Source organism: Pteronotus mesoamericanus, unplaced genomic scaffold, assembly GCF_021234165.1.
Source record: "Pteronotus mesoamericanus isolate MK-2021 breed Mesoamerican mustached bat unplaced genomic scaffold, CSHL_Meso_final contig_502, whole genome shotgun sequence".
Classification (NCBI taxonomy): domain Eukaryota; kingdom Metazoa; phylum Chordata; class Mammalia; order Chiroptera; family Mormoopidae; genus Pteronotus; species Pteronotus mesoamericanus.
The window spans coordinates 770,352-790,245 of record NW_026555187.1 but is presented as its reverse complement, the minus strand read 5'-3'; the positions used below and the strand labels follow the sequence as shown (position 1 = coordinate 790,245).

Genomic DNA, 19,894 nt, shown 5'->3' with positions numbered 1-19,894 from the left:
ATGCTGAAGCACAGAAACAGACAACCGAGAAAAAACCGTTGTGTTTTTTTGTGAGTGTTTTTTTTTTTTTTTACCCTCTGAAAACAAGAGCAGTTGATGTGTCCTGGTTTCATATTAACACAGTCATGATTTCTAAATAACAACGGTTTCGGCAACAGCAAAATCAGGCATGGGCAATTCTTGATGTGAATGATGCTTTTCATCTCCCATGATCTCTTTGCTTGTCAGAAACCTCAGCTTCAAATCCCAGCAGGCTGGGTTCTTTAACGCACCCCCTCCCACCCTGCTGCCTAAGCAATTAAAAAGCAAACAAACAAACAAACAAAAAAACACTGGGGAGAAAGTTCTTAATTGAAAAGAAGAAAAACACAGAAGTGGGTGATGGACTTGACCACTCAGACCCCTGGCTGGGGTTGGCTGACGTCTTTAACTCACTCAGACATTCGCCCGTGGTGATCAGCTCCTCCCCCGCCCCCCACCCCCATTTGCGGCAGGAACCAGGGGCTGTGCTCTGCCCTGGGGCTCTCAGCCTGTCTCCCACAGTCTCTTACTTTTTCCTGCGTTAGAATTCTACTGTTTGGTCCATCATCGTTTTAGTTTTTGGTAAAAAAAATTAGCCTGAGAGTACACCAGTGACTATTGCTCTTTCTTGCAAAGGAGGGAAGCCAGTTCCCCATTATTCCCTCCTTGATTCTCAGAGCTGTTGCCCCAAAGGGCCTCGCATCCCTCGGGAGGGTCCCATGGAGCCTCTGTAGTAGAGCCTGGCCCATATGTACCCCGGAGGGCTGGCTGGCCTCAGGGATGGAACCGGATTGATGTATTGGTACCTACAGTTTGCTGAGCTCCACCACCCACATGGAACTGAGCCTCGGGGACCCTTGGGTGTGCTGGAGGCTAGATGAGGACAGCAGTTAGTGCCGTGGAAGGTGGCCAGGGCCGTGGGGGAGCCTGTGGGGGGGGGGGGGAGGCTGAGCCTGGGGAGGGTGCTGGGGGAGGGAGAGGGGTGAGAGCGACCAGATGGGCTGGGCAGCGCAGGGCAGTCAGGGTGGCCAGGCCATGAGATCAGCCTTTGTTCCCTCTGTGACCTAAGCCTGTGTCCCCATCCCTCTGGGCACTGCCTCCCATGGCGTCCCTGCTTGTGGACTTGGGGGTCCTCACTTACACTGGCACAGTGTACAGGTGAGAGGTGGTCGCCCTGTGCCCAGAAGTCGCTGCAGGTGCTCCAGAACACACACGCATGCGCATGCACACGCCACCTCCGACCGGGCCCTGTATGGGGACACTTGTCTAGCCATGATCAAGCGTTGAATGGTGCCACTGCTTGGGGTTTGGCCCTCTCCCCATGGCAGTTCTTCAGGGCCTAACACCTCTGAGCCAGCCACCCACAAGAGGACCTGCTGTGTGTCCTCTCCCGGGGGTGACACCTGCCATCCTCACACATGGCGCTGCCCTGCAGTGGGGAAGGGGAGCAGAGGGTTGGAGGAGCCTAGATGGGAGCCGCGCGGCAGGGAACTCTGCGGACGCTGGATGGGGGTCGTGCTGGGTGGCCGGGGGGGGGGGCGCCCATGTGTACCTGAGCACCTCTGGCGGAGCAGAGGGCTGCAGCTGGGGTCCTCAGATTCCTTTGGGGGGATCGCAGGGCACCCAGCAAGTCTGACTTGCGGGCGGTGGAGCTGCACTGCCTGGCTCCACCCCGGGGGCCCGGAGCACCCCTTGGTCTCACAGAGGCGCCCAGCCACACAGGGTTGCTTGCTCCCGGCCCAGCATCAGAGCTGAACGTCCTCTCCGTGCCAGGGGCTGCACAGTTTTTCTGGTAAAAGGCCAGATAATCAATATTTTCGGCTTTGCAGTCCTTACGTTCTCCATCCCAAGGGCCAGCCCTGCTGTCAAGGGTGAAAGCAGCGCAGGGACCACAAGCAAGTTGGCACAGCTTGTTGGCATTGGCAGGTGCAGGGAGGAGGAGGTGCTGCTCAGGCCCTGGTGAGCTGGCGGGGTGAGATTAGGCAGAGTCTCGTGTGAGCTGTAAGGGCCTTTGAGATTTGACACGGTCAAGGTGGGGGTGCATGGGCCCCTCTGTTGAATGAAGCTTCATTCATTGTGTTCCCGCTTTTTGCAACAACCTGGCCCACAGATCTGGCAGATCCCGGAGTCCCCCATTACCAAGCAGGCCTGGAGAGGCGTCTGATTCCTCATTGAACTTTCTGGCAGGAGGGCAGGACTTGTTGGCAGAAGCCACCTGTCCTTAAGCCACATACCCCCAACCATAGTCTCACAACCTCATTCCCTCTAGTGCTAGACACCGCTCTTCGGCCCTGTTGGGTTCAGCCTTGCTGGGACCCGGCCATCCTAGAACCACCCCCTTGGTAAGAGCCCAGAAAGGCCCAAATCCTGTCCTTTGGAGTTGCCAGCACCAAAGGGACAGAAGCAGGAGCTGAGAAAGAGTTTATGCCCCAGAGTAGCAGAGTCAGGGGCAGGGGCAGGGTTGTCTGTCTGGTGCGGGTGAGCCGCCTCCAGACCCTCACAGCTAATGTGGCTAACTCTACGCCAGAATGGGAAGTGCGTTCCCCCCTTTTAAATGTAAATGCCCCCCTCACCATTTTATTGGAAGCTTGCAATGTATTTTTGTGTTCATAATTTTTTTTGTTTTTACTCAGCATGATAGTAAATGTTGCAGCACTGAAGTGAATCACTTTGGAACATTCCCATGGGCAAACTTGTCGAAGACAACTATAAATTTTAACTGCTGTGGGTGGGGAGGGGAGGGCAGGGGGTCGACTGAAGTGGTTTTCTGGTATCACCCACAAACGTTAACCCTGGATCAAGCAAGAGAGCCAGCCGCTCCCCAACCCTTTGGGCTCGTCCCACGAGCAGCATTTGAGATATTTCCAAAAAGGGGAAAAGATGTCCCAGTGGGCGCTTACCCCCCCAGCCTCCTCAGTCAGGACTCTGTTCTGTCTGTGGTCAGTAACTTGCATTTCTTTCTTTTTTTTTTTTTTCTCCTTTTTTTTTTCTTTCTCCTAAACTTTCCAGGTAAAAGTACACCTGTAAGCCAGCTTGGTTCTGCAGACTTTCCCGACTCCCCTGATCCATTCCAGCCACTCGGGGCTGACAGCAGCGACCCGTTCCAAAACAAAAGGGGGTTTGGGGACCCGTTTAGTGGAAAAGATCCATTTGCTCCCTCCTCTTCAGCTAAGCCTTCTAAAGCCTCTTCCCTGGGCTTTGCAGACTTCACCTCTGTAAGTTGAGTTCTCTGCCTCCGTGCCACCTCCTTCCCCTCTGCTTGCAGTTTCTTTGGGGCTTTTTTTTTTTTTTTTTTTTTTTTTGGCTTATGTCTCCTGATACCTCACGCCATTGCCCATGTTATTTATTCTGTACTGCTGCTTTCTGTAAGAAAAAAGTGTTTCTCAAATAAAAAAAGCGCTATGTTTGGATACTTTGCGATGAGGGCACATGTCCTTCTAGCATGGCGGCCGAATCTGGCGGCTGCCTCTATCCATCTCCGTCTTTCCCTTTCCTGGGCAACTCTCTGTATTGTTTCTCTCACCCGGAGGTGGTTGTGCTCATTGATTTTTGGAAGCCGAGATGTCAGGCGCTTCTGAAGTGTGAAAACAAAATTGCAAAAGTTACATTAGGGTCTCAGGGTCCCCAAAATGTCTCTGTACAAGAGTTCTAACTGTCCCACCTCAGTGCATTTTACGCAGCAAGTACAAACTGAGGGACCCAGATGGGCTGCAGCAAGAAAAGTGGTTTGGTTTTTTAGAAACTTTTTATTTCAGTTACTAGCTCTCATGAAAAGAGAACTACAACCACTCTGAAACTCTGCCCTTTTGGGAAAAAAAAAAAAAAAAAAAAAAACCCAACCAAAAAACCCCGAATCCTCAAAAAGCCATTTAGCAAACTCAGGTGCCTTTTCAGAAGCTCATCCTGGTATTTTGAAACTCTGGCTCTGTTTCTTGGTGTGAAAAACATTCCAGATTATAAAACGCTATCACTTTAGGGTATTTTCAACACCCTCATCAGTACCCAACGTCTTGTTCTCAGAAAGTTTCAGAGTTTGTCTTCCCAGAATCGGTTTCACTGTCTATTGTGCGCCCATGTTTGGGGGGAAAAAAGTTTTCTTCGTTCACATTTGCCAAGTACCTTGTTTCCTGGTTGGGTGTGACATGCATTATTTATAGATGCTTTGACTCCTAGAATATCCTTCTTAAAACAAGCTCTGCCATCCATATCCGCGCCCCATGAACACTTGATTCATTTCAGATCCACCTCGTGCCCAGCTACCCTGTGGCTTATTGAAGCCGCCCAGGACGCTGTTATGTTCCTGGCTCTTGGTGACCTGTAAATATTTTACAACTGCAGTTAGCTTAGTTTTGTTGACAGCCTGTGCGCACTGTGGATGTGTGCAAATGGAGACATTGTTAATGAAAGCCAGAAACAAAGCCCGCTCTATCTATAGTTTCTTGAATAGCACCACATTTGTTTTTTTGGTGGAAAAAAATATTAAATGCTGGTGAAAAAAATAGAGCCATTCACGCATGACTCAGGTACTTTGTTTTGGGCAGGGCAGAGAGGTGAGTGGATTTGAACGGCAATTTGAAGAAATGACTGTTCTCTTTCTGAAATGCATAGTTCTGTTTCCTGTACCCTCCCCCACCCCCACCCACTGCTCCCCTCCCGACTGCTGGTTTTGGAAAACATTTAAAAAAAAAACATACACCCAACGTTTCAAGCTGTCAGTTGGCTCAACACTTCTGATTATTCTAGAAGAGTTAGTAACTTTGATTTTAAAACACTCCCAGCATTTAATTGCCCTCGTTTCCAGGCAGGGAATCTGATTCTGCCCAACTGAGTTTGCAGCCCTGTTTTCTGTTTAAAATCACCTTTCCTGCTTCAGGTGCCCCAGTTTTTCCAGAGGAAATCTGGACATCAGTGCGACCCGGCCCCCTCTGATGGGGTGGCAGGGAGGACAGGACATCTAACTGGTTTGCTTTGTCCCCCTCAGTCACACCATAGTCCAAAAACATGGTCAGAACTTGCATTTTCATGGTGTCTAGGGGTTCAGCCCATCAGCCAGTGGTTTCAGGGTTCACTGGACCTCGATTTGTGCTAACTCAAAAAGGCCAAAGTCGGTTTCTCTGGTTTGTGTATTTTTGCTCCCCCAGTAAATACTGAGGGGTCTCTGCCCGCCCAGCAGACTGACAACGTGACTTTCAAATCGGGTGTTCTGAGTGCCGCCAAGACCTGGTTACCTGTGCAAAGGCAGCTTGGTGGGTTTTGGAGTTCAGACGCCAATGTCACACACGCACACAGTCCCCCTTTGGCGCCCTGGCTCTGCCGCCCTGGAACCCTCTAATTTACGAGCCCCAAGTTTCCATCAATGGGCTACTTGTGCTTGTTCATGGGAAACCGCTACAGGATTTCTTTAAAAACCAGCCTCTCAGTCTCAGGCAAATGTGTTTATTAGGAAGTAGTATTTATAGGTTAGCAAAATGGCCCCTTTTTCCGGAAGTCTGCATTGAGAGCAGAGCAAATGTCAGATGGGATACGCTTTATGTTGTGGAGGGAGTTGGACGGAATTTCAGCATCAGAATAAGGGAACTGATGGGAGGGAGCCAGAAGTGTCCCCGCAGGTGATATCGTAGCAGTGCCATTAGATATCTCGGGGTGCAGGCGTTGTCCCCAGCGAGAAAGGGCATCCAGGCTTCATGTGAGGAGTCATCTGAATCACTGATCAATAAACACCCTGAGCGGGTGCCCTGGGGCAGGGCCTCGGCAGGGCGGCCCCCTCAGGCCCCACCGCGGCTCGGCCCGTGGTGGCGCAGGAGTAATGAAGAGATCAGAGCCGCCCACAGGTGCCCTGGATTCTGGCCCATCGTGCGACACTGCCAGCTCAGAGGACTACCGAAGAGCCTCGTCCAGGTGTCCCCACCGGGGCCCGGAAAGGACTGTCAGCCGATTTGAGACGGAGACCCCCTTCCTCCAGCTTTCCCGTGGGTGTCACAGTCCACGGCGCTTCTCCAGTGTGTGTGAACCACATGCTTCATGCAAGTCTCCTCGTTGGGGCCTAAGCTGGCCTCAAACCAGTTCGCTCAGAAGGCTTCTAGAACATTCCTATCAGCATGTTTCATTTGAAAATGCAGATGCTTGAGCAGGTGGCTGTTCCAAGACACTTGAGCTGAGCTGAGCGGGGACCACGGTGTGGCCTCAGCCCATCACTTGACCCCTCTGGGCCTCGGTTCCAGGCTTTGGTCCATATAACCTGTGTCATTACCGTCGGGCCCCACCCATCCCTGTTTTGGGCAGGCAGAGGACAGGGTCCCTGTCATCAGACCTGTCCCCTCTCTCAGCAGTCAGCAGCACCCTGGAGTCATTCCCACCGGCATTTGTTGTTTTTTCCTTGTTTTCCTCCTGTTGAGGTGTTGGAAAATTCCCCACAGGGTGCAGGAGGTGATGGGGCTTATCTGCGGCCAGTGGTGGAAACTCAGGGGGTGGGGACCAGTTTTCAGAGAGACCCATTCAATGTCTGAGCATTTTTCTGGGCATTTTCTCTAAGAAACAAAGACTTAGCCTTTCCTCCCAGGACAGTGCCTCACGGTGACTCCCGGGGCCAGGTGGGCTGAGGCCTCCTGGGCTGCCCCCGTCCCCCTGCGGGCCACCTCTGCTCCACACCCGGCGCCCTCCATCCGCCCCTCCCCGATTCCCTGCCCGGCTCCCCTGCCATCTGGCCCTGTCTTACCCCACACCAGCCATGGAAACGTGAAATGTTCAAAACTGCCAACTTGATCACCCCATCTCTGGCCCAGGGAGCTTCCGAGGGGAACTCTCAGCTCCTGCCCGGGGCCTATGGGCCCGTTTCAGTCCAGCACCCCCTGGCCCCCCGCCGCCCACTCTCGGTTCTGGAATGCCAAGGTTAGGTGCGTGGTCCTTCCATACCCAGAGCTGCAGGCAGACCCTGGAGGCCTGGGTACCATCCTGTACCCCCAGTCTTCCTGCGGTGCCAGCTGACACCTCCTCCCTGACCCAGGGAGAGGCCAGGACACCGAGGGCTGGGGCTCTGCAGTCGCAGGACTTGGTGTTCCCATCCATCTCAGGGTCCTGCCTCATCGCCGTCACTTGGACTCACTGTGTGGACTCTGCAGGAAGAAGTTGCTGTGAATGCCTGTCACGCTTCCTCTTCCCAGCGCCCAGGTAGGACCTGGGAGCGCCTCCACAGGAGCCGGTGTTGGATTGGGATCATCTGTTTCTCTGCACAGTGTGCGCCTGTCCGAAGGCTGGCCTGCCCCTTTGTCCCTGGTGTCAGCCAGTGCTTGGCAGAGTTTGTGCCGAGACCAGAGGTGTTGGCTGAAGGAGGCCGGGGCTCTGGACGGGACTTTGCTCGCTTGTCGGGTCCATGGGACCAGAGGCGTCTCACCAGGAGGTGGAGTGAAGTGACCGGGGACCTACGGGGAAAACACGCCGGAAGAAGGGCATGTGAGATCCTAAAACGAAGGGACCTCAACTGGTTTGAAATCACCTATCTTGGGATCAAAACCATTTTCTCCCTTGTTTGAAAAATTCATTTTTTAAAAAACTGAACCGTTCGTTTTTGAGAAGGACCCCAGCAACGAAAGCCTCGTGGACAGAATGGCAGCGTACGTGCCAGGGCGCGTCCTGAGCGAGCTGGAGCGAGGCTGGGCAGGAAGAGATGCCGCATTTTGAGACTGTTATCTCCACGGTTTTGGCCCCCAGACCCCTGCACACATTTAAATAAGATCTGTTCAAGCCTGGCTCTGCAGTCTCAGCGCCTGTTGCCCCCCCAACATCAGCATTTTGCCATTAAGGCCCAGGCCTTATGGGGGCGCCGTCCTAGCTCCTCGGCGTTCAGCTGGTCTCTGCTCCCTGGCTGCTTTCAGACGCCCCGCCAATCCCGAGAGGAGGCTGGGCAGGGGTTTCTCCCATGCTTGTGCACCCTCCTAGACTCAGTCCTGGGGGGTCACTGGGGTTCTCTCAATGTCCCATGCTGTTGTGTCGCATCGCCTTCTTCAGTTCTCTGCAGGGGACAGGTGGCTAGTTTCTCTGAGGTCCAGGGTGGTGGTTAAGGTCAGATTCAGCCCTGCTGCTTCAAGCATGTGACCCCTTCCAGACTGGGTGTCGAGGCTGGGGCGTGCATGTCCCCACCTCACCCCCAACCAAGATACAGACTTCTGGCTTCTGGTTTTGCACCCCAGCCTCCATGCACCCCAGCGTTACTTGCAGTGCCCTGCACCCTGCCCACCTGTGACAGGACTTGTGTGGGTCCCCTCCCTGGCCCCCATGCACGTCCCTCTCAGAGGGCCATGTGACCCAACCTTCCTTTTTCCTTTGCAGTTTGGCAATGAGGAGCAGCAGCTGGCGTGGGCCAAGCGGGAAAGTGAGAAGGCGGAGCAGGAGAGGCTGGCGCGGCTGCGACGGCAGGAGCAGGAGGACCTGGAGTTGGCCATTGCGCTCAGCAAGGCTGACATGCCCGCCGCCTAGGCGAGGGCCACCGAGCACGTGCGCAGGGGCAGGACTGCCATGGGGGCGGGTTTTCAAAGAGAAAAAACTCCATAGTCTGTATACACACACACACACTCTCTCTCTCTCAGTGGTCCCCGTTTCATGTTGTGACATGTCACAGCCACTCTTAGGTCAAGGACTCACTGGTCAGAGGGTCTCTGGCTCTGGGCGGCTCATCCTCGGTGAGGAAATGGGACTCACCCTGCAGAGAGGCCTGGGAAGGCACAGGCCACCGCCACCACCACAACCTCTCCACTGTGACTTCCCTGTCTGGTGACAGTGCCCCCTGGAATGAGCAGCGGGAGCGTGCGGTGTCCCCTGGCCTGCCGTGCTCTGCTCACAGCTGCTGGGAGCGCCAGCGCCAGGGCGCACCAACCCTGCTGTCTCCCCAGCCTAAGACAGACACCTGTGATGTATGCATTCATTGTATAAAAATTAAGTTTGAATGATTAATATAAATATTTTAATACAAAACACAAGAATCTCTTTTTCCCTTTTATTTAAGCGTTGTTTTCCTTGTATTAACGTTCACACGTGATGTCAGAGAGGCAGGCCAGCCCCACAGTGACATGGAAAAGCAGGCTGGGTATTGCTGTTTAAGTCATGTTTGAATAGACTCTGGGGCCACAGAGAAAGCCAGTTTGAGAAGTTTTCATGGTTTCCCTGTCCCCCCCAGGATGCAGCCCTTTGTCACCCCACTGCTGTTTGAAGAGGCTCCCGCCCGAGTTCACTGAGGCCTGAGCTACCTGAGAGGCAGGGCCGTGGAGAACCTTCACAGCCTGAACGCGGAGTCTGAGCACCGGGAGGGCTTTTCCCTAGGACTCAGCAGAATTTCCCTAGAACATCCCAGAAGTTTGGACATCACTGCTGGGATGACCTCAGGACATTCTGAGGACTTTGCACACTTGCCCCTGCTTTGCTTTTCACTGTCCCCAGGCAGACGAGCCAGTTTCTCTCAGGTAAAGGTGATAAAGATTGGAATCTGACCTGGACACAGCCTTGGAACAGCCTGTATCCAAAGACCCCAAAAGTGTACAAAAGGAGAGCGACATGCCAACCCCAGGATGAAACAGACCCAGAATGTTCCAGAATCGGCTTTTACTGGAAGTCAGGGCACACAGACCCAGCCCCATCTGGTCCAGTTACATCCCAGAAGCCCTTTTGAAAACTCTTCTCTCAGTGCGCTCTGTGTGCCTGGGTCCCAGGCTCTGCTTCCCCCTCCCCCGCCCCACCCCGAGCTGGGGCGGGGCTGTGGGTGCCCCGAGCCTGATTCCAGGTGCTCGATCCCAGCAGGAAATCATCCTGGGAGGAACCATTGGCCCTCTACGTCCACGGATCCTGCATCCGTGGGTTCAGTCAACAGTGGATAGAAAAATATCGGGGGAAGAAAGTTAAACGCTGTCGCCGATGTGTACTGTGGCGCTAGACCCATGCGTTTGTGCTGAACACGTGCAGACTTCTTTTTCTTGTCATTCTCTAAACAGTAGTATGGCAACTATTTACATCCTATTTACATTATGTTAGGTATTATAAATAACCTAGAACTGATCTAAAGCATTCGGAAGGGTATGCACAGGCTCCATGCAAATACCGCACCAGTTTACATAGGGCACCTGAGCATCCAGGGGTTTTGGTGTCTCTGGAGGTCCTGGGACCAGTCCCCTGTGGATAACAAGGGAAGACTATTTGCTTGTTTTTGCACTTTAATTTTACTTCTCAGACCCAGTTTTAGATGTGCAGAAAAATCACGAAGGCACTGCAGAGAGTTCCCATAAAGCCCTCACAATTTCTCTATTTTCAACAGAGCACTTTTATATGGTGCATTTGTTACAATTAGGGAACCAATACAGAGACATTATTATCATTATTATCTCAAGTCAATACATTGTTCAGACTCCCTCTGTTTTCATGTCCTTTCCCAGGACCCCCCCCCCCCCATTACACTTCCTCCTCCCGTCTCCATAGGCCCCTCGGGGCTCAGACAGTTTCTGGGACTTGCTCGGATTTGATGACCATGGCAGCTCTGAGGAGCACTGGTCAGAGGCTGTGTAGCTTGTCCCCAGCGGGTATGGGCCTGGTATATTTCCCGTGGTTACCCTGGGAGGGGGGTGTAGGGAGGCCCCTTCTAGTCGCATCATCCCCAGAGCCCACGTCTTCAGCACGGTGGGCCCCTGCGCGTGCCGGCCCTCTCCCCCGGAGAGAGACTTTGAAAAAGGTTTTCCGACACAGGTGTTCTGTTCCCTGGATTCGTCTCAGGGTGATTACTCGCGGGACTGAAAGGAACCCTTACATGGAGGTTTGCGACAGGTTTAGGGGAAGTGGAGATCAATGGGACAGTCCGAGCCCTGGGTAATCTCCTTTCCACGTTTCAGTGACAGGCCTCTGAGGTTCTGGAGAGGGTGGGCTCCCTGGTGCCTGGGGCGTTGGTGCAGTGACCTGGGCCTGGGCCGGAGCGAGGCTCCCGGGCCCCCTAACCTGTGGCGTGCCCGAGCCTCCTGGAAGAGTGAGCAGCTTCCAGAACTTGGCTGGAGCTGATGGCTAAGGCTTCTGCCTCCTGCGGCTGGGCCACCAGAATAAACCCGAATGTGCCACGTGCCCCCACGATCATAGTCCTTTAGGGAAGGGACCACATCCCCTCTCTCCAAGGTAGATGCAGCTCCCTACTTGAACACAAGACCCTCACTGCCTACTGGGCACAAACCTCAGTTCCCAGAGCGATTCCACTTCTATCATTTTGTTCTAATTGCCGAGCAGCCTTGTAGGTGAGGAGGACGGGGTGTCAGCCCATTTTCCTGATGGGAACACCAAAGCGCAGTGCTGGCCATTTGCCCAGAGCCCCAGAGCCAGCCAGTGGCAGTGGCTCGGTGTTTGCCAGGTACCCGGAAGAGACACAGAAAAAGGCTCTTTACGTCTTAGAAGTGGGAGACCATACTGTGAACTGAAGACCGCATGGCGAGCTGAAAGAGTTCCTACCCAGGGAAGTGGGGCGGGCTTCAGGGAACCTGCCAACCCCTGAACGCACGTTTGTGTGTTGCTGTTTTTGGTCATGACTTTTTCATCCGACTCTTAGAGATTCCCAGACCCCCCAGAAAAGGCACGAGCCAGTTTTGAATCTTGTTTCCCGCTCCCCCAGCCACACGTGCAGATGTGTGTGCACATAGCCAGCCTCAAATCCACCGATCCGTCCCCACTCCCACGGGCTCTGCGCTGCCTCTTCCTTGGCAGAGGACACTCACACCCTTTCCTGAAAAACAGAGCATCCAGTCTGAAAAACTGTACTATGAAACTACCCAGACATAAGAGCAGCAAAGAAGCGCACAAGCAACCCCCACCGCCCGTCGCCCAGCATCAACTCTTATTTTGATTTTGCCACTTCCGCTTCGCCAGCCCCTTTCTCCCTTTCCTCCTCTTGGCAGATGTGCCTTAAAGCGATTTGGTCATGATGTCATTTACCCACTCAAGTTCAAATTTGTGTCACTAGGAAATGTGGCCCCTTCCTTCACAACTACCACGCCATGATCACACTTAACAAAAAGAAAAGTAACACGTTCTTTCTGTCAGTCACAGGCAACTTTTGATTTTGTCATATCACTGACTTACTGCCCTGATGGTCAGACACCTTTGTCCCCTTAGGAGGCGGTGACCCCCGGCTCCACCTGGGGAAGCTGTCTCCTCTCGAGGTCCAGTGATCCAGCTCCACGTGCAGTTGGACCAGAACCCAAGGGCTCAGGATACCTGATCTTAACATCATTTTGGAAAAAGAATGACTGATTATCTGTGATCTGCTCTAAGTAAACGAAATCACATCTTCAAAGTCATTTTCATTTAAAAGTACACGCAAGTCCTGGAACAGTTGTGGAAAGCTATTTTTAAAACAGGAAGCGTCTGAGAAACAAAGAACCTGCCTCTTGAAATAATGGAGTAAATATTTCTGCCCCCTTATCAGATCTGGTTCCTTTGAAACATGGTCCTTTTTTTTTCTTCCCAAAATTTTCCCCAATCTAAGTTACCAGGAGCTGTACAAATTGTATCATGAGCTGTTGTTGGAAAAATATAAAAGGAAATGGAAATGTGATCCTTATCACAAGCTTATTCCAAAGAAATTACGTGATGTGGGCTTGCCTGGTCCCAGTTGTGTTTATGTTTAGTGGGTCTTTAAATATCTCTTGGACTGGCTTTCTGGTGGCTGTGCTGTGTGTGCCCTCTGGTTCCTGACCTTGGGCCTAACCTCTCGGGGCCTCAGTTTCCTCGTTTGGCCAAGGAGGTTGGACCGGGCAACCAGTAAGGCTCTTAAAGTCCTTAAGATTATTATTGAAGTTGCTAGAAAGGGATGTATTTTAGGATTTCAGGTAACATAAAAGAAGAAAATGGGATGGATGCCATCCGTGCAGCCTCGCCTTGATTTTACATCCTCTGTTCACATATAGGCAACTCTGTTACATTACAGCCATTAAACTTGCTAAGAGGCTGGGACTTAAGTATGCCAATCACTGAGAAAAAAGATAATTATATAACGTGATAGAGGTGCTAATTAATGCTACAATGACAATCATGTATACGTACAATATATAAGTATCAAATTAACATGTACACCTTAAATTGGCACAATGTTGTATGTCAAATACATTTCATTGATAAAATATCTTGTCCACTCTTGATTACCATGTGATAGTTAAGGGAGAAATGCTAGTTTAAATAAATATATAATAGAATAATATATCAATGATATAATTTATATCATGTCAGTAATATGTAATACATCAATATAGTTACATGCTTATATGAACTTTAAAAACTTGTATATTCTAAGAAGTACTAGTTTAATAAATGAACAAAGTGTGACTTTCCAATGGTTTTCCTACACTAACCTTCAACTAAAAAGAGAGAGTCCTCTCTGAGAACCAGAAGCAGAAAGACTTCAGAGATAGTGGTCTGCAATGAATTTTGTTTCTTTGTACTCCAGACAAAGGGCAGAGTTTCCTCATCAAGAGCCAAAAAAGGCCCAGGAGAAGACGTAGCCATTGTTGAACCATAAATACACTTTTTAAAAAATCCTCACTCGAGGATGTTTATTGACTTTGAGACAGAAAGAGAGAAACATCGCTGTGAGAAGGAAACATCGATCTATTGCATCCCATATGCACCGTAACTGGGGACCCAACCCTCAAGCTTGGTATGTGCCCTACAATCTTTTGGTGTACGGGGACGATGATCTAACAAACTGAGCCACTTGGCCAGGGCGTAAACACACTTTTTCAAGGAAATGGGGATCCTGGGTCTTAGAGAATAGTGTGGTAGACCAGAAGTCTGTCTGATTCTTCTCTGGTTCTAGATCCTGGGATAAGACTACTCTCCTGAGGGCCACCAGAGAAGTCGCAGAGCGATGAAGAGGCTATGGGGGCACAGGAAAGGGCAGAGCCCTGGAGGCAGACAGGCTGGGTGTGAGCCCAGCTTCGCCTGTGGAGGCGGCTGTCTTTGGGGAGCTCGCTTCGTCCCTTGGAGGCAGTCATTCCTCCTCATCTGTCACGTGGAGGTAGTAACACCTGTCTCTCAGGGCTGCTGCGTGGACCCACAGCACAGTCCTGGCATATCCTAAACACTTAAATCAGGTACGGAGAACAGTGGTACTTACTGTTTTAAATTCCTGCTTGTGGCTTAAAAAAACAAAACATAAAATTTACTACCTTAATCATTTTAAGTGTGTAGGTCAGTCATGTTAAGCCTATTCATATTGTTGTGTAATAACTCTCTAAAATTTTTTGTCTTGCAAAACTGAAACTCTGTACCTAACAACTCCCATTTCCCCTTCCCCAGCCAGTAGAGTGGTTTTTGTTATTACTGATTCAGATGGTTACTATTAAAGGGAGGGCCGCTGTGATGGCACTTTACCCTTTGAGAGCAAGGCTGACATATTCTGGTTTTACTACCCAGGAACAAGCTGAGCGGCGGCTCTGTCTGTATTACATAAGCGATTACATTATTCCTCATGGGCATTTCATCCCACAGGGGAGGCAGGAGGCTGCGCCCTGTCGCTAACTTTCTGTGGGACCATATGAATGTTTTGGGAGAGAAAGGGACTCAGTGGCCCAAGTCCATAATTGGCCACCATTTCGAAAATGGCAGTCGTGTCCAAAACCAAGATGTTACCTTTAATTCAGAGGTCTGGCCGGGGACTTTCCACTTGATGGGGACAGATGCCATTGCCCTTTAGTGGCACTGCTGGACTGTATCATAAGCTTGTCAGTGCCTCCGCAGTGGTTATTTTTGTAGCTGACAATGAGACTTACTGGAAATGGCTTGGCATTCACGCGCAGAGAACACCTGCGTTTGAACTTGAGGAGCCGCAGTGCGTGAGCCCAGGGATACGGGTCGCCCTTCGGGCCACAACTCAGACCTTCTCTCAGGACAGACCCCTCCGGCCAGGAAAAATCCAGGGGACCCTCAGCCTCCCTGAGGGCCTGTTCTCTCAGGACGACGGCTCGAGGCCGGAGCCTTGCCCTTCCCCTGTGTCGCTGTCCCCTGGCCCTCAGGCCCCCGCCGGCCGCGCGGCCCCGCCCTCGCCTGGCCTCCCAGGGAAGGCTCGGGCAGCGGGGGGAGAAAATCCTCCCATTTTTCCATTTTCCGTTCCACTTGAGTTGTATGAGCTTCCCGGTTGCATTTTCTCTCTCTCTCTCAAGCCTCGACTGGGCCAAGGAAGATGGTTCAGTTGGTGGAGGAGGTGACAGGGCCCTGATTTTCCGCTGCGGGGGCTCCTGTCAGACATAGAGCTCATCCCTCTCATTGCAGACATCGCCCTGTCCCCCAAGCCCATGCCCCAGCTTGGGGGGAACCCCTGTATGTGGCATTTTTTGACATTTTGTCCTTAGGGCACTGGCCACATTCCTAGTAACTCCCTCAGTGTCCCGCTGCCTCTCTCTCACCCGCACCCCGCCTTCGACGCCGTCCCTGCACATTGTGTCGCTGACGATGCACCCGGTTTGCTGCGCCGGCGCCGCGTGTCTTCCACGAGCTACGTTTCTTTGGAAGTGTGGTTGACCAGGTGGGCAGAAGCTGTCCATCAGCCGTGGACTGGCCACCTCCCTATGACACAGACTGCGGGTCCCGCCAGGGCTGCTGGGCTCTTTCTTGGGGGACTCCAGACAGATAGGAGGCTTTTTGGCAAGGCACCTCTAAGGGTTTATGTCAGGCACTGAGACGAGAAGCTACCTGTGCTTGGCCTTCAGAAAGGGCCTGTGGCGGCCGTGAAACTTAATCCAGAAAATTCATCCTACTCTGCGTCGGTTAAACAGCAGCAGAGCCCAGCCTTGCCAAGTCACCTCCCCCCAGTTCCTGAGAGTCTGCGATGGCTCTGTCCAAGCCCTGGGCCCTGGGGCAGCCCTTCCTACTGTTTGTCAGTCACAGCTTTCTCCTGGGGGCCTCAGCGAACCACATAAGGTGGACCTGCTGCGCTCCTTGGAAAACCAGAGACCCACAAAGGCAGCGATGTTTCCAGAAACAGGAGACGCTGCCAGCAGCCAATTCCTCCTTGAATCAGAGTTAATTCAGCCAAGTTTTAGTGAGGCTCATTTTGTTCTAGGCCAGGGGACAGCAAACTTTCTGTAGGGGGCCAGAGAGTGTAGGGGGTCAGAGAGTGATTGAAATGCCTATTCCCAATTGCTTCTGTTTTAAAAATCATTTTGTTTTTTAAGATGAAATTCACGGTCTAGAAAACGAACCATTTAAAATGTACAACTCCAATGGCATTTAGTGCGTTCTCAATGTTGTTGAATGTTATTGGCTTTTAGGGCCATACAGCCTCTGTGGCAGTACTCAAGTCTGGCTTTGTAGCGCAAAAGCAGCAGTAGAACACGTGTCAATGAATGCGTATGGCTGTGCCCAATAAAACTTTATTGACAAACACAGCTCAGGGGGCCGGACTCGGACCATAGGCCATAGTTTGCCACCCATGGCCTAGGTCCTGAGCTGGTTGCTAGGACAGTGCTGATGAGCCAGACATTTTCTCTGCCCTTGAGGAGCTCTGACTGAATTGATTTTTTTTTCTTTTTTCTTTTGTTCTGAACTGTTTCTGATTTCTATGTAATTTGATTTCTCTCTTTCTCTCAGGTGCAGGTGGTATTACTTGGAAGCATACAAATTATTCACTACATTGTTCTCAACAACATTAAAGCAGAGATTCCCTTCCTGTTTCCCCAGAATTTTAGTCTGCATGTTTAAGAGGAAATGATATGAAGCAGGAGAAACTCTTTCTGTGACTCTAAGGATAATGCTAACATCGTCACATTTTTTTGATCTCCAACTCTGTATGTTAGGGCCTCTCTTCCCTACCTTGAATCAAGGCTGACAAATGCACAGGCTGAAAAGAATTTTTTTTAACCACAAAATGGGAAGTCCATTGTTTTTCTGAAAATCACTCATGTATCCAATTGTACACATTACTGGTGCTCTTTGTAGTATGACCTAGTAAGAACAGAGGGTTTGAACTCTCACCCTTTCTGTGCGTCTGGCGTTAACATAATGAGTGTTACCGACAGCCTAGCAAGTGTGAAATTTCTGTTTGGGAGGCTGACGGGCTGCAGGATAGCTCTTCACCTTTCTGTCTGATTTTCCAACTTTTCTTTTCTTCTTCCGTTTCCTCCTTTGTATTTATAAAACTGTGGTAAAATACACGGAAGATAAATGCAGCGCCGTAGCCGTTTCTAAGTGTCCGGGTCTGCGGCATGAAGGACAGGCAGCCTGTGCAGCCACCACCTCCGTCTGTCTCCAGCGCTGCTTTCATCTTGCAAAACTGAAACCCTGTCCCCACTGCACCCTGACTCCCCGTTCCCCCGCCCCCAGCCCTGGCACCCACCCGCTCCTCTGTCTATGAATCTGGCTCCTCGAGGGGCCTCACAGAAGTGCAGTCCCACACGATTTATTTGTCCTTTTGTGTCGGGCTTATTTCACTCAGCATAATGTCTTCAAGGTTCGTCCATGTCGTAGCATGAGTCAGAGTTTCCTGCCTTTTTAAAACTGAATAATATTCCATTGTACGTGTGTATACATTGCACATAATGTTATGCCATGTTTTGTTAACTGCGCCTCCCTCGATGAATTTTATTGCATGATCACACTCACAAAAAGAATTTCATTAAAAAAGTAAAGCTTTATGATTGAAATGCCTATTCCCAATTGCTTCTGTTTTAAAAACCATTTTGTTTTTTAAGATAAAATTCACGGTCTAGAAAATGAACCATTGAAAGTGTACAACTCCAATGGCATTTAGTGCGTTCGCAATGTTGTGCAACCATCACCTCTATCTACTTCCAGAACGTTCCATCGTCCCGAAGGAGGCCCTCATCCCCATGAGCAGTCACACCCCATCCCCCTCCCAAGTCCCTGGCAACCAGCAGCCTGTTTTCTGTCTCTAGGGATTTGTCTGTTCTGGGCATTGCATGTAGATGGGATCAGACAAGGTGTCCGTGTGTGTCTGGCTTCTCTCGCTCCGTGCCACGTTTCCGGGCCCATCCACGCTGCAGCCCGTGTCCGGGCTTCATCCTTACGGCCAAGTGGTGGTGCATTGTGTGCGTGGACCACGTGCTTTTTCCTTATTCATTCTTTGATGGACACTTGGGTTCTCTCTACTTTTTGGCTGTTACGAATAATGCTGCAACAAACATTCCTATTGTTTCATAACCAAACAAATCAGCAACAGCAACAAGAATAAACAATTGTGAAAACTCCTCCTCCAGGCAAAACTCTTTCAGAGCCCCTTCCTCGTAAAAAGGCACCCAAGAGGTGCCCATTGACACTTGAGAAAGGCCCAGTACCAGGTCGGGTCCTACACTGACACTCTTGCTAAGCAGAAGTCAGCTCAGGGGCAGGCAGTTGCTGGCGACATGGGGCTTGTCACGTCGGCCCCCCCACTCCCCATCCCACCTCCCAGTGACCCGTAGAATTAAGTAGAATGAGTGGGCTTATTCCTTTTGGGTTCCACCATCTCTCGCTTAATAACAGATGCCATTCGCTCACTGAGCTCCTACTGTGTGCCGCGCACAGTGGGGTCTGTCCTTCGGGTGGCTCCCACCAAGGCAGCCGCTGACGAGCCCTTTTTATGGAGGAGGAAACGGGGGCTGAGACCCCAGGTGGACCGTGGTGAACTCAGGAGCTCAGCCCAGACCTGTCAGTGCCCCCAACCCCCGCCTCGTCACCAGGGCTGCCCCACCGTCACCAAGGGCCCAGACCCTGGCAGGCAGGGCAAAGCCAGCCCGCGGACTCCGACACCGAGCCCCACAGAGGCAGCAGAGGGTTGGTGGGAACCGACGAAACAGCCACCTACTTCTGAGATGACAAACCCTTCCTTCAACAAATCTCCTTATGACTCAAAACGAACAGATGAACCCCCACGAGCTGGCCTAAGTCACCCGGCCACATTGAGGAAATGAGACATCAGGATGTGTTTGAGGTTTGGGGTTCAACGGAAACACACCAGGAATGTGGAGAATCCCTCCTGGAGAGTCAGGACTGGCGTCTCTCGGCGGGTTTTGAAGCCCAGCGGAAGGATGGGACTGGTTGGATTCCTGATTCCTGGTTTTTCTCCTTGTTTCGGAACATCACAGAACCCCGAAGACACAGACAAGGCGTTTGGCCCAGGAGTGTGCCTTTAGGTCTTGGGACAGTCCCCAGAAGGCCAACTTGGGGTCAAGGTTGAAATCACGGGCGACTCAGGTGGAGAACAATCGAGATGCACCCAAGGAGGCAGGATGGCAGCCTCCAGGACGGCATCTGACGTTTGGCGGGCGCGGAACTGTTTCCTGAATGACTGCAACAATTCAGAGCCAAGCGCCGCAGTGTGGCTCACAGAGGCTGCGCCCGCATCCCTAGCTCACTGCACACTATGTGCCAACTTCAGGGTCCTGCTCAAGGGCCCCCAGGCGGGATTCTACTTCCGCTGGAGGGCAGAGGGGAGGAGGCAGCTGAGGGTGAGCACCCATAGTGTTGAAATGTGACTCTCTGATTTCCTTTTCTTTTTAAATGAGGTGACACCGGTTTATAACATCATGTACATTCCAGGTGTACAATGTTATAGCTCGATATCTGTATACGCTGTAATGTGCTCACCCTCAAAATCTAGTTTTCATCTGTCACCATATATTTGACCTTCTTTACACATGTCAACCTCCCCCCACGTCCTCCCCTTGGTAACCACCAATCTGTTGTCATATCTATGAGTTTGTTTTTCATTCTTTGCTTCTTTTTTGTTCGTTTTATATTCCATGTGTGAGTGAAATCGTATGGTTTTTTGTCCCTTTCCTTCTGACTATTTCACTTCGCACAATACCCTCTGGGCTCATCCATGTTGTTGCAAATGGTAAGGCTTCATCTTTTATGGCCGAGTCATATT

At 51.3% G+C, this 19,894-nt stretch overlaps 1 protein-coding gene across 1 annotated transcript in view; it reads left to right on the top strand.

The window, feature by feature from the left end:
* EPS15L1 (epidermal growth factor receptor pathway substrate 15 like 1) overlaps positions 1–8,990 on the top strand; it is a 92,312-nt gene extending 83,322 nt beyond the window's left edge. The window contains exons 25-26 of the mRNA XM_054578847.1: positions 3,031–3,236; positions 8,347–8,990. Coding sequence (XP_054434822.1) covers positions 3,031–3,236; positions 8,347–8,493 — 353 coding nt within the window. The 3' untranslated portion in view covers positions 8,494–8,990. The remainder of the gene's footprint in view (positions 1–3,030; positions 3,237–8,346) is intronic.
* The last annotated feature ends 10,904 nt before the right edge of the window (positions 8,991–19,894 follow it).